Source organism: Tachypleus tridentatus, chromosome 13 (genome assembly GCF_004210375.1).
Source record: "Tachypleus tridentatus isolate NWPU-2018 chromosome 13, ASM421037v1, whole genome shotgun sequence".
Classification (NCBI taxonomy): domain Eukaryota; kingdom Metazoa; phylum Arthropoda; class Merostomata; order Xiphosura; family Limulidae; genus Tachypleus; species Tachypleus tridentatus.
Window position 1 is genome coordinate 111,288,486 of NC_134837.1, and position 13,506 is coordinate 111,301,991.

The window sequence follows — 13,506 nt, forward strand, 5'->3', positions numbered from 1 at the left end:
TTTTTGAATCAATGACACTTCAGGATGATCAACACACTTGTGAATTCAATAAACATTGTAATATAGTTTACTACAGAAATGACTGCTGTTCATCTGGGGGACAGGAATACAGAATTTTAAATATTTGTGAAGAAGATTTAGTATCAAAAGTGACAGAGGATTTAATACCAACGTTATCTGTAGATTTTGTAATAAAGTTTGCAAAATACTTTTTTATGTACTAGACTTATGGTATTTGAGGTTCATAGTAAGAATGATTGTCTACCATACATTCAGTTGGTAATGTGTTTAAAAGAACATTACATAAATCAGCTGTAGAAAAACGAGAAATAAACGAATCCCTTTTACTAGAATATAAAATCCCGTTTCCCATATTGTAAATATAATAATATCCAAATGATTAAACATACCAATAACATATATGAACTAAATATAGCAAAATCGCTAGAAGTATTTAAGAAATTAAACTTAGCTTCAAATAGACATGCGAGTTCAGAAATTACAGACATTTATTCTGGCAAACCTCTTTTAAGAAAGATACGAAATGAAGCAGCACCCACTAACTAAGTACGTCAAATGACTGATCATCGTGTTTATCAAATGTAAAATTACACGTATCAATTCTTTTCAGAATGCATTTCTTACTTATGATAATAGCACGTCGGTGACTCCCTGACATATGTAATGCCCCGGGTCTTTAAAAAAACCTTAAGTTGTTGGTATTTTTAAATGTTGTTGTTTTAATACAATGAGCGTGCTGTTATTTTATAAATAGGTAAAACTGTTCATCTTCAGAAGTAGTGAAAGATTCGTCATTATTAATAATAGGTAAGGCTGTCGTTGAGGGAAGTGAATAAAGACTGGTCATCATTATAAAAAAATGATTTTCATAATAAATAAACAAAGACTGGTCATCATTAGGAGAGTTATTGTTGTTGTCTTTTACATTTTATTCTTCTTTAAATTTATAACAAAAATATTTCAATAGTGATGATTCTTTGAACACATAAAAAAATCAAGCATATGATACAAGTGCATATCAAAGCAAAATTCATTAAGTCGGAAAGGCTTTGTATTCTAAGGGTATAAATACTTTCTAAGGGTATATATAGTTTCTAGCTATTGTCTTAATTTTATAAATAAAATAATTAATAACCAGTACAGAAAACTACAACCGATAATTGTTTTTTACATTCTGTTGTTCCTATAAAACAGAAAAAGTAAAAAGAAACGTACGACAAATTTGTGTTGTTATAGAAAAGCCACATGGGGCAGTCTGCTATGTTCACCGAGGGGAATCGAACCCCTAATTTTAGCATTATAAATCCGAAGACTTACTACTCTCCCACAAAAGATTAGTAAGACATAATGACTAGGGACAAATAACTTTGATATTTCAGCGAAGATAGCCCTGAAGTAGCTTTGTGCCAAATTCAAGAACAAACAAACTTTGAGATTTGATATCTATTGTAACCTGTGCACTGGCTATCTCAAGGTTAGGTATGAGAGATTATAGCATAGCGCTAAAAAATCTCACGATAAGCAAAGTCCAAAAAGTCTATTGTGCAGTTTTATACAAAAGCTATTACAAGTTATCTTCATTTCTCACAACGATTTGATCAACCCATTCCTTAAGCATGAACAGTTTTTCAACTTAACTATGTATTTTATATGTATAAAAGTTCATTTTAACATACAAGAACAGCAAGTATAATTTTTTAGTTTAATATAATTATATATAGCCTCTGCTATTGTATTGCACTATTTGTTATTTGCTTTAATCTAATTTCTACGAATATACAAACATAAAATAATCGAAAATTAATTATACTTAAGTGCCCTATTTGTGAACTCTAGTATTCATGATTATACTCTTAGAGTAACCATGACACCAGCTATTCAATCAAACTGTAGTTGACTAGTTTCTTTCCTTCTAGCTTATAAGCTTAAAATGTAACCAGCGTAACTTTTATAAAACAACCAAACATAAAACGAAAAAGCTAGGATTTGAGACTGTCTTACATCAGGATAACTGTTTTTTTTCGCATGTAAAATAATTTAATCTCAGTTATAATAGCTGAAGTTTATGTTTACGATCACACATGCGTGATTTTGAGCTTAATCTATTTGAACCAATGTATGTTTAGACATGTATACATTACAGGAACTGGTAGGTGTCCGATCACTTTCCTAGGCTAATGATAACATTAGCTTAATACTATTGACATATATTTTATATTCTTATTGTTCGTAAGAATCGATTTGGTTTGCATTTCGAACAAAATTATATAGGAGGGCTATGTGTGTTAGCTGTTCCTAATGTAGCAGTGAAAATTAGAGGGAAGGCAGCTAATCAACACTACCTACAGCCACCTCTTGGGCTACTCTTTTAACAACGAATAATGAGATTAATCAAGACATATAACGCCCACATGGCTGAAATGGCGAGCATGCTTGGTAGAAAGAGGATTTGAAACCGCGAGGACCAAGTTCGTAAGAAAGGGTAAACGTATATCATGCGAAATGTTAAATGAGCCACAATGGTAGTTAGCTCTAACACAATGAACAACGAAATTTCTTTTAATTTTAATATTTTTAGTACATAGATAAGTAGGAGATTTAATTTACGTTGTACAATCATCCAATAGAAATATTTTACATAAAACTATTGTCATGACGTTATCATAACTAACAAACATATGGAGGGAGTATCATAAGAAAACTGATACTATATAGAAAATCATAAGGGTGGAGAGTCACTAAGTCCAGTGGTTCCGAAAGTTTTCACCAACTGTAATTTTAGGTTTTGTTTTCGGTTTCAAATGCTTCGAAAACTTTAGCTCTGTGCGTAATTAACTTTTGATATCTTTATGTCACAAATTTGTCATCACTAAGTTATAACACAGGGAACGAGACGAACTTGGATCAGATATTTCTTAGTTTTCATGAATATTCGAACCATTAAGCCCCCCGCTAGTACAGCGGGTAAACCTACGGATTTACAACGCTACAATCAAGGTTCGATTCCCCTCGGTGGGCTCAGCAGATAGCCTGATGTAGCTATGCTATAAGAAAAACACATTCGAACCATTAAATTTACTGTCCTTGAAAGATTGTTAAACTAACATGTGTAAATGTATATTGAAGGTGTTTTGTGGGTAGTTTAAACTATAAATTCTATCTTCATGCAAAGTTAAAATACAAACTTTTGTGAACATGTTTTCGTTATAAACTAAATCAGAACGTTCATGAATTTCTGCATGAAAAGATAGGTATAGAGATATAAAGATAGGTTTAAAGATATAAAGACAGAGATAAAGGTATAAAGATAGGTAAAAAGATATAAACAGGTACCATTACTCACGCATTAGGGCCTATTTTCAGTGTTACGACTTGATGAAATAAGTTTGTTTGTTTGTTTGTTTTTGAATTTCGCACAAAGCTACTCGAGGGCTATCTGTGCTAGCCGTCCCTAATTTAGCAGTATAAGACTAGAGGGAAGGCAGCTAGTCATCACCACCCACCGCCAACTCTTGGGCTACTCTTTTACCAACGAAAAGTGGGATTGACCGTCACATTATAACGTCCCCACGGCTGAAAGGGCGAGAATGTTTGGCGCGATGGGGATGCGAACCCACGACTCTCAGATTACGAGTCGCACGCCTTAACACGCTTGGCCATGCCAGGCGATGAAATAAATAGTTTTATATAACGCATTGTGGGTGATTGATGATTTGACAGCAACACATGATCGAGGAATTGCGTGAGACTGCACCATTTTGTTTCACCGAATACAAGAGCTTATTTACAAGTTAATGTTGGTACCATTAACTGGTAAACTTGTGTTGAAATTCAAAGCTTTATTTATAAACTAGTGTCTACAATCGTTCACAAGTTATAGTATCCTGTAGCAAACATCAAGAAAAAATAATTAATTTGTTATCACTACCATATGACATTAGATTGAACACATCTGAACGATCACGTTACTACTACTGTTAGAACTTATATTCATTTGATGAAAGGAATATGACTTTACTAAACTTCACCCTGAGATCCAGATCCAAAAGCGAAACGAATGTTTGCTAGAACTGATAAAACTTAAAGTAAAGTCCAGAAAGAGACAAAAAACAATAAAAACCGGAATAATAAAAGTAGAATTGAAACTAAAAGAATGAAACTGAAAAGTAAAAAAAGACCAAACGTTAAATGAAAATTAAAAAAATAAAATATAGAAAAATAAAGAATAATACTTAAATAAGAACTAAAAATAAAATTAAATCTTAAGACAAAATCTTTGAAAGTATTTGACGTACAGAAAGATTACAACAATAATTTTGAAAAAATGTAAAAGGACGTCAAAGAAAAAGAGGAAGGCCGTAAAGAAAAACATTAACGTATAGAAAGAAGTCAAGAACAGAATGAAACAAAACACCATTTTTCACTAAATATAAAATAGGAGAATCAGTTGTTCTACAAATGCTCTCTCTATAACACTGTCATCTGTTACTGCATGAGTTGTCTGGACTAATCTAGCCATATCATTTCCAAATCCAGCACTAGAATTTAGCTGCCTAATTCAACAGCGATAACAAAATTAAATACAGTATACCCTCATCTGTTCGCGGTTCCCCATTCGCGGCCCCGCATATTCGCGAGTTAGGCTCTTAACCCTATCGCATCGTATGCCGGTATACCGGGCTAGCGTCATAATGTCATAAAAACGAATGCTCGGTAAACCGGGTTTTTGTAGGTCATAGAGACTAAAAGCGCTTTTCAAGGGTATGTCTGTATTTACTCTCTCAAGCAGTTTTATCGATTAACGTCTTTATCGAACAATGGGCTGAGCTGCTATTGGTTGACTGCCTCAGCTTCCCCCACAACGCAAACGGCAAAGCACAGCCGGTAACTCACTACACACGCACACACACAGCGCTCGGTCCCGAGGAGGCTAAAAAATAGGTTTGAATTTAGCCAATGGCTGACAGCTTTAGTTTCTCCTTCTTGCTGATTGGCTGCATACGCGTGCTGCTGATCAGCTGTTTCTCTCTTTCATTCGCGCGTGAGTTTTCAACGTGGTTGTTTGGACTGTGAATTCAAGTGTTTATTTTTACAATATTATTTACACCCTACAATGCCATTCAAACGCCCTACACCTCCAGCTTCTGGCAAGGAACTTAAGCGCCCGAAAAAGGTTATGACCCTGCATGAGAAGGTTCAACTGCTTGATATGATAAAGGAAGGAAAAGGTTATGCTGCTGTAGGACGCCATTACGGAGTGAATGAGAGCACCGTGCGTTACATAAAGAAAAATGAACAAGCAATCAGAGCTAGTGTAGATACGAATTTTTGTGGAAGTGCTAAGATGGTGAATGTTGTAAGAAACAAAGCAATCGTGAGGATGGAATCTGCCTTAGCATTGTGGATACAAGACTTGCGAAAGAAAAATATCCCTTTGGACACTAAGATCATTCAAAAGAAGGCATTGAAATTATATTCTCAATTCACTGAAGGACAACCAGGACCATCAACAGCAGCTGATGCCGAAGAATTTCATGCCAGCAAGGGTTGGTTCGATCGTTTCCTGAAACGTTACCAACTACGATTTGGAAAATCCCACGGAGAAGCTGCATCTGCAGACACAGACGCTGCAGCAAAGTATCCTGAGGCCTTTAAGAAACTCATTGAGGAGAAGGGATACAAGCCAGAGCAGGTCTTCAACATGGACGAGACTGGGTTGTTCTGGAAAAAAATGCCTTCCAGAACTTTCATCATGAAGGACGAACTGAAAGCCCCAGGATTCAAAGCACAAAAGGACAGAGTGACACTTATTATGTGTGACAATGCTGCTGGCTGGATGATGAAACCCGGCCTCATTTATAAATCTGCAAAGCCCAGGGCTCTGAAGAACAAAATGAAAATCAATTTGCCTGACTTCTGGATGCATAATTCCAAGGCCTGGATTACGAAGCTCCTGACATCCAACTGGTTTCATCAGTGTTTCATCCCTCAAGTGGTAGAATACCTTCGCAAAAAAGAACTCGAATTTCGAGTGTTGCTGCTCATGGATAATGCTGGCGGTCACCCTATGGATTTGTATCATGTGGGAGTCCAGATCGAGTTCCTCCCTCCCAACACAACATCCCTCCTCCAGCCTATGGATAAAGGAGTGATTCGTGCCTTTAAGGCACTTTACACTGGCAACTGTCTTCAGCAATTAGTTGATGAAATAGACGAGAATGAATTACTGGCGCAATTTCACAATTGCATCGTGCCTGACAGTCATACACAAGGCACTTCAAGACATGAAAAAGAAACATTTAATGCATGTTGGAAAAATCTGTGGTCAGAATGTGTTCATGATTACAAAGGGTTCTCACCGGATGAAATTCAACATGATGGTGTCAACAAGTCAGTTAAACTAGCAAAGTTAATCGGTGGTGAAGGCTTTGATGACATAACTTATGAAGAGCTCAATGACCTGATTAACGCCCATTCTCAGCCTCTAACGGACGAAGATTTGGCAGAGTTGACGAAATCTGCCAGTGAAGAAGAAACAGAGGGCCAGAAAGAACCATTACAAGAGGAAGAGGAAGAGGGTCTAACTCTAGAACGGTTGGCTGAACTCATGTCAAAAGCAAAGGATTTGCAAGAGACTGCCAAGTCATGGGACCCTTACATGGTTCGTTCGCTGCAATTCTCAAATGCAATTAACTCTACCATGTCGATCTACAAAACTCTATTCATCACTATGAAAAAACAACGGAACCAGCTGCCAATAACCATGTTCCTAAAGAAGGTACCCAAAACGTCAAACCAAGCCACACCCGAAGAAAGTACGACACCTCCTCCTGACTCTCCTAAAAAAACAACACAACCTCTTGACTCTCCTGAAGAAATGGAGCTTTCTCCTTAAGTGCCTGAAGAGGAGGAGTAATTACCTAAAGTGCTGTAAAGCAGCAGCTAAGCTGTGCCATACTGTACATTAGTGTTATCATCATCATCGTATGGCACAGCAAATTTCATCATCATTTTATTATCATTCATTATTGGTGAGTGCACAAACAATATTAAATTTTTTTCAATTATTATTGCAATACAGTACGTATTTTTTTATAAATGCATACACTGTATGTACAGTGCATATTTTTGTGACCGTGTATTAATAATGTTTTTAATTGGATATTATTACTGAATTGTACTGTACTGTATTATTATTACCTGAACTGTGCGTACTGTATTTATCTGTCTAAGTTTGCCTTTAAATTTGTTCCACTTTCTGTCAATTCTAATACATGTGTTGTACGCATAGAAAATGACTTTACGGTACAGTAATACAGTATGGGTAACTATACTATGCGGTGTTACTGTCCTCCTGTACTTACGTTTCTTTTTGATTAAAATATTGTTGCAGTACAAAATTAAAATGTGTTTACATTATCATTACTACATTAGTGAAATACATGACTGCATGCAATATTACTACATTATTACTGTATTAATGAGTAAGAGTGTCTTTAGAAAGTGTCTGGGAAGCATTTAGTACCGTATATAATCTCATACATAGAAGTTTTAAAACTGCATCCAATATTCGCGGTTTTTCGCTATTCGCGGGGGGTTAAGAACGTAACCCCCGCGAATAGCGAGGGAATACTGTACAACAAACTCTGATAAAAAGGTACCATGGGTGGCATATCAAGCTCATTTGGAAAAATATTCCAAAATAAACAGGTGAAATGGTAAACAGAAAGTTATTTTTTGTTGCTCATTTACAACCATATAAGAATTAGGTTGAAGTGAAGTAGGATCACATTTTTAAGAAGGAACGTTTTTTTGGTTGGTGACGAAACGTGAATGCATTAAACTCGGAAATGAGCAACTAAACATATCATGTAGAAACTATGGGATCATCAGATCGAATAGTAATGAAACATGAATTTCTTGTTTCTATAACTTAGAAGAGGTGTAAATTTTTATTACATAGCCAGTTACATAGAACACAATAGATGTGTAAAGTGTAACTTTAAAGGGCATATTGTTGAGAACTATGGACCAAAACAAAGCATGTGGAGAATAAAAACACTTCACAAAGGATGCCAGAAGAAATGAACTTATAATAAGTAGATACTGACAACTGCAAAACGACAAAACAAGTAGAGAACTCGTCCTTTCCTGTACGATATGGATAAGGGCAACCTATTATTTTACCATTTGAATTATGTAATGCACTTGGTTTATTTCAATGATAAATGTAGTATGTTCTTTCTTAACTACCTTGTAACATTCTAATCATCAATTTGAATGATATAATTACGTACGAAAATAATTTTTATAATGCTTATGATGAGCATGATAATAAAAGTTTTTGCTCAGTTGAAGAAAGAGTACCTGAAGTACAATCCTAAGAAGAATAATTCCTTTAACTCATAGTCAGCAAAGAGGAATTGTACACAGGTCCATCAACGACTGGCTCCAGATAGAATTGGTCAAACCCGAAGAACATGCATGACTGCATGAGGTGAGAGGATTTAAAGGTGTTAATCTTATTACCATCCTTTTATTAAATCATTTTGTGACGTAGCTCATTTAAAAGCTAAAAACTGAATTGATCATTACTTGTGGATCAGCATATGGAAAAGATACAATCATTTTAAATACAAATTCCAGTGATTTGGCAATGAAAAACTAGGCTCGTTTTTTTTTTTAATTGAGAAAATATTAAGCATGTTAATAAGGTTGGCTAGAAGGACGAATTCAATGGTACAGATATTTAGACACTTAAAAAATAAAAGTGTTAGTTTGAATAAAAACCATGATTCGGATATTGTGGAAATTGGTTCTAATAACTAGATATCATAGTGTTGGTGACACTACAGATCAAAGTTTCGTATTTTTTATATAAGCTGAGTAAAATCTATATGTGTATATTCATTTAAAAGTAATATAGGTATAAACGCGAATTGTTGTTCGATACATTGTTGCGCAATTTAAACGTTGTGTTTTATAGTTTATTTAATATTTACTGGTTTTACTACTTGGATTTTTAAGGACTAAAATTATTTCCATTTCAAAATAAAAGTTGTTTTAAAACCCATAATTAGCTGGCACAGTGGTATGTCTGCGGAATTGTAACGCTTGAATCCCTGGTTTCTATACACGAGGTGTACAGAGAGCAGATAGCTCATTGTGTAGCTGTGTGCTCGATTACAAACGACGAAAACCATGAAGTATAAGACTGGATATTTTTATACTGAAATATTGATGTAGAAGAACGAAAAGTGATTAACATTATGAGTGGCAAAGCTACTCTTTATACCTGTTTGTTTGTCTCTACCTGTTTGGTCAACTCTTATACAATAAAATACACGAACTATAAAATTGGTAATACTTAGTTCAATCATAATACAAAATTACGTCATCATAATATTCATCACTTAAAAAATGTCTTTTTGTAATAATATTTAGTTCTTAATTAAAAGTAATTAAAGTACGCACTCAATGGAAGCTTGCTGTTAATGTTGACTTGAAAGATATATAAGAAGACATAAATGTTTCGCCCTTCGTTTACAAATGACAAATACTAAATATATATTCATTCATGGCAAGGTTGACTCTACAAATTAAGCTTTCAAAGATCTGGAAAACTTCTATTATTTTATGATTTTCATGGAAATGGCATTAACCAATACATCACATACTCTAAGCAACAACTTATATCCTATATAAAATATACTTAAAATGAGTTGACTGTAGAACTTACTTTTGTCTGAACCAATAAATGAATTGGTAAAATCAGGGCCAGAAAAACAACGATCAGCTTCCATAGAGAAACAAAGTTGTGATAAAAGTCGAGAATAGCTCTTTTCATTGTGTTATTTTTGAACTTTATAACCCTAATCACTTCATTTACACTCTTTTTTTTCTATTTAAGCGACAATATTTTAACCAACTTTTTGTTTCACTGAAATTTTGGTTTACTCTTAATACTGCTAGTTCTACCTCGAGCTGAAATAGTCATACTTTAAAGTAGATACAAAAAAGCCAACCAATGAGCGTGTCCGAATCCCACGTGCTTACAAATCTTATCTTATTCCACCCAATCAGAGACTACTATTCATTACCCTTCTAACACTGCATTAAAAATACATGTAATTAGAAAGTAGTTAACACACAGTTAAACACTGTTTCTAAGCCCATTGGTTGCGGCAAAAATTGAACGTTAAACTGTGTGTAAAGGTCACTAACCGACTTTCGAATGATATAAATATTTTGTTATGTACTTAGTAAATGCTTAGTAAGTGCTGAAAACTAAGATATTATTGGGTTGAAGCCTCACAGAGGATTTTCGCTGAGTTTACTTACTTATCACGTTAAAATTCGGGGCTTCATCACACTTGTAGTTTAAAGAGTCCAAATATCTATTTTGTAGCTTTACGCTTAAACCAGCCAACAAAAGGAATTGTTACCGGCTATTTCTGTGTGAATAAGAATTTTGAACCCAAAACAAAACTGTGAACCACTACGTTGGAGTACTATTTAGATTATATTTTGTAATATTAACCTTATTTTAACAAAACAATGATTGTCAGAACTCATGTTTCTATCCTTAGGCTGTACAATAAATGATGGTGTAGTTCACTGTTGTGAAGTACACACTAACTAGATAGTACGTGAGGTAACACTCGAGTCTTGTAATACTAACCAGAACTGACTAAATATTGTATCATAAATATATATATGTATGCACACTCATCTAATTAATATGCCACAAGTTTAACAACGGCAAAGTGTTCTTGCTTTGTGTAATATTTTGTGGTGTTGTAGAATAGCAAAGAAATTAAGAGTACATACAATGAATTTATATCTCTGTTTACCAGCGTTATAAACATTTAATTAGTATTAAAAATTATAATAATCATTACTAGTTAAATTGTAATTTTGGAGGTTCAATTTCAAATTGTGCATCTTTCGCTACGTGACAGACATCAGTGAGGAGTTCATAGACTTGACATTGCTCGTTTCAAAATAAGTTCATCCCATCATTTGTGTAACATGTATACGTTTGTTTGTTTTTTTGAATTTCGCACAAAGCTACTCGAGGGCTATCTGTGCTAGCCGTCCCTAATTTAGCAGTGTAAGACTAGAGGGAAGGCAGTTGGTCATCACCACCTACCGCCAACTCTTGGGCTACTCTTTTACCAACGAATAATGGGATTGACTTTCACATTATAACCTCTCAACAACTGAAAGGGCGAGCATGTTTGATGTGATAGGGACTCGAACCCGTAACCCTTAGATGGTCGTAAGGGGTACAGACGTATTTTTTAGGCAACTTTTATCATAATTACAGTATATTTAAAAACTGTCGCAGAAGGTGTTCAGTCATTTTGAACCAGTAAATTAATTCTATACATAATTGAAGCTACCTCAGATATCTTTTCTAGATAGCATTCATTGGTGTTAGTAATATCCTATATACTGAAGTGCATTTAATTTAAATCACCAGTCTTGCAACGTTGAAACAAAAAAGTAACGCCATATTGTGAGAAATACGATTTAGAGATATACTGTATTTATAATATATATTAATTGACCGTCATATTATAACGCTCCCACGGCTAAAAGGGCGAGCATGTTTGGCACGATGGGGATGCGAACCCACGACCCTCAGATTACGAGTTGCACGCCTGGCTATGCCGGACCTTCGCATGTATACGTATATGAATGTGTGTAACAATTAATTTACAGTATTACATACTTAATATTTAGACTTAATTGTTACTTTACCTTTTTATTTGTTTAATATTGACATCTCATGTTCTTGTTCACTCAGTATTTAGTATTAATTGTTTACATGAATATTAAAACTGTTGCTGATGGTATGCGTCCATAAATAATTCGCTGTCTCACTCGGTTAATAATAAAACGTGTACTAACAGATGGCAGCACCATAAATCAACAGAATTTATTTGATATTGGCTATAGAAATGTAACAGCTAAAATGAAATAGAAAATTAAGTGTTGAAATAAAAATGACTATAACTGATGCTTCATCACAACTAATAGATAATTTAAATAAACTACATACAAAAGTATATAGTTACATCCTCCGACATATTCATTAAAATGTTTTGATGATGATCGTATTGCTACGCGATTACTTTCATATTTTGAAGCTAAAGGGATTATTGAAGAAATTTTGGCTGAAGGTGTCTCCATACATTGCATATTATGGAAAGCGTAAGTACCTTACGAAGTATTTTGTAAGGTGTTGTCTTTATATTACAGTACTCTAGAAAATGTAACATTCTTAACCAAAACATAAAAATATATATTCTTGATGTTTTGTTCGTAACTCCGGTTTCTGATGATGTAACGTATTTTATTACCATATTGTAAAATAACATTTTTTTACAATCGGTTGATAACCATTTGTAAAAGCATTTTAAAATCCAATAAAAATGAAATAAAAAGTTCAATACAGAGATGGTTTGTGAAATTTTGGAAATGGACTACTTGCATTGAAAACATATGCCTATAGATAGCAATGCATAAGAATGAAATTAATGTTTTAGATAATACAAACCAACGAGCTTTATTACTAAAATAACTTTAAAGTTATCCAGTAAAACTGAAGAGTTACAAATACTTAAAAGAGATTTGTTTTTCAGTTTATTTAGCACAACAATTTTTTCATTGAATTTAGATATTTTATCAAAATATATTTTACACCGATATACATCACCATGAGTAATTCTTTATTTAACGTGTTTATTTATGGATTATTGTTTCTAAGCTTTTATTAGACCATCATTTTAAAGAAAAGCCTTTTGTATTCGAGATTGTAAAGCTATGCTCTACGAGTCCAAAAATTACTACTGATGATAAGTACATATGATGATGGAGACAATAAAATACATGGAGATAACTAACAAAACACCTACAGTAATAATTACTTCCAACTGAAGTAATCTATAAACTGAGAGTGAAACTAAAACCCAACCTGGCCATTGGTATAGTTATTTAAAAAACGTTTTTACGTTTCTACTTAAAAAGATTAAAATACAGTTGGGTACCTTCGCTGTTAACGATATTTGTTTCGGAAGTAAGAATATTGTCTTGCTAGGTTCAGCTAGCTTATGTCTTCTAGATAGAAATTCCAGTAATGCAAAACTATATTCCTAATAAAAGTATAATAATGAGTGACAAACGAAAATAAAAAGATTAATCAATGCTATTAATGAAAGCAACAATATGTGAACAGAATAGCATATCATATCGTATGTATTAGTTTCTCTCTAATATTAGCCCATCGCTAGTTCAGCGGTAAGTCTACGGAATTACAACGCTACAATCAGCGGTTCGATTCTTTGCGGTGGGCTCAACTTTGCTATAAGAAAAACACACACACACATGTAAATACATCCTTAATATATGTACCTTTTTTATGTAGATCAATTTGCAAAAATCTTTAATGAGAGAAAATAAATTATTAAAAATTATTGT

The 13,506-nt window shown here is 33.9% G+C and overlaps 1 protein-coding gene across 1 annotated transcript in view; it reads right to left on the reverse strand.

Moving 5' to 3' along the window:
* The window catches only part of LOC143238209 (Na(+)/citrate cotransporter-like), a 33,783-nt gene extending 23,809 nt beyond the window's left edge, over nucleotides 1–9,974 (reverse strand). Inside the window, exon 1 of the mRNA XM_076478242.1 lies at nucleotides 9,761–9,974. Coding sequence (XP_076334357.1) covers nucleotides 9,761–9,868 — 108 coding nt within the window. The 5' untranslated portion in view covers nucleotides 9,869–9,974. The remainder of the gene's footprint in view (nucleotides 1–9,760) is intronic.
* Nucleotides 9,975–13,506: the final 3,532 nt, after the last annotated feature.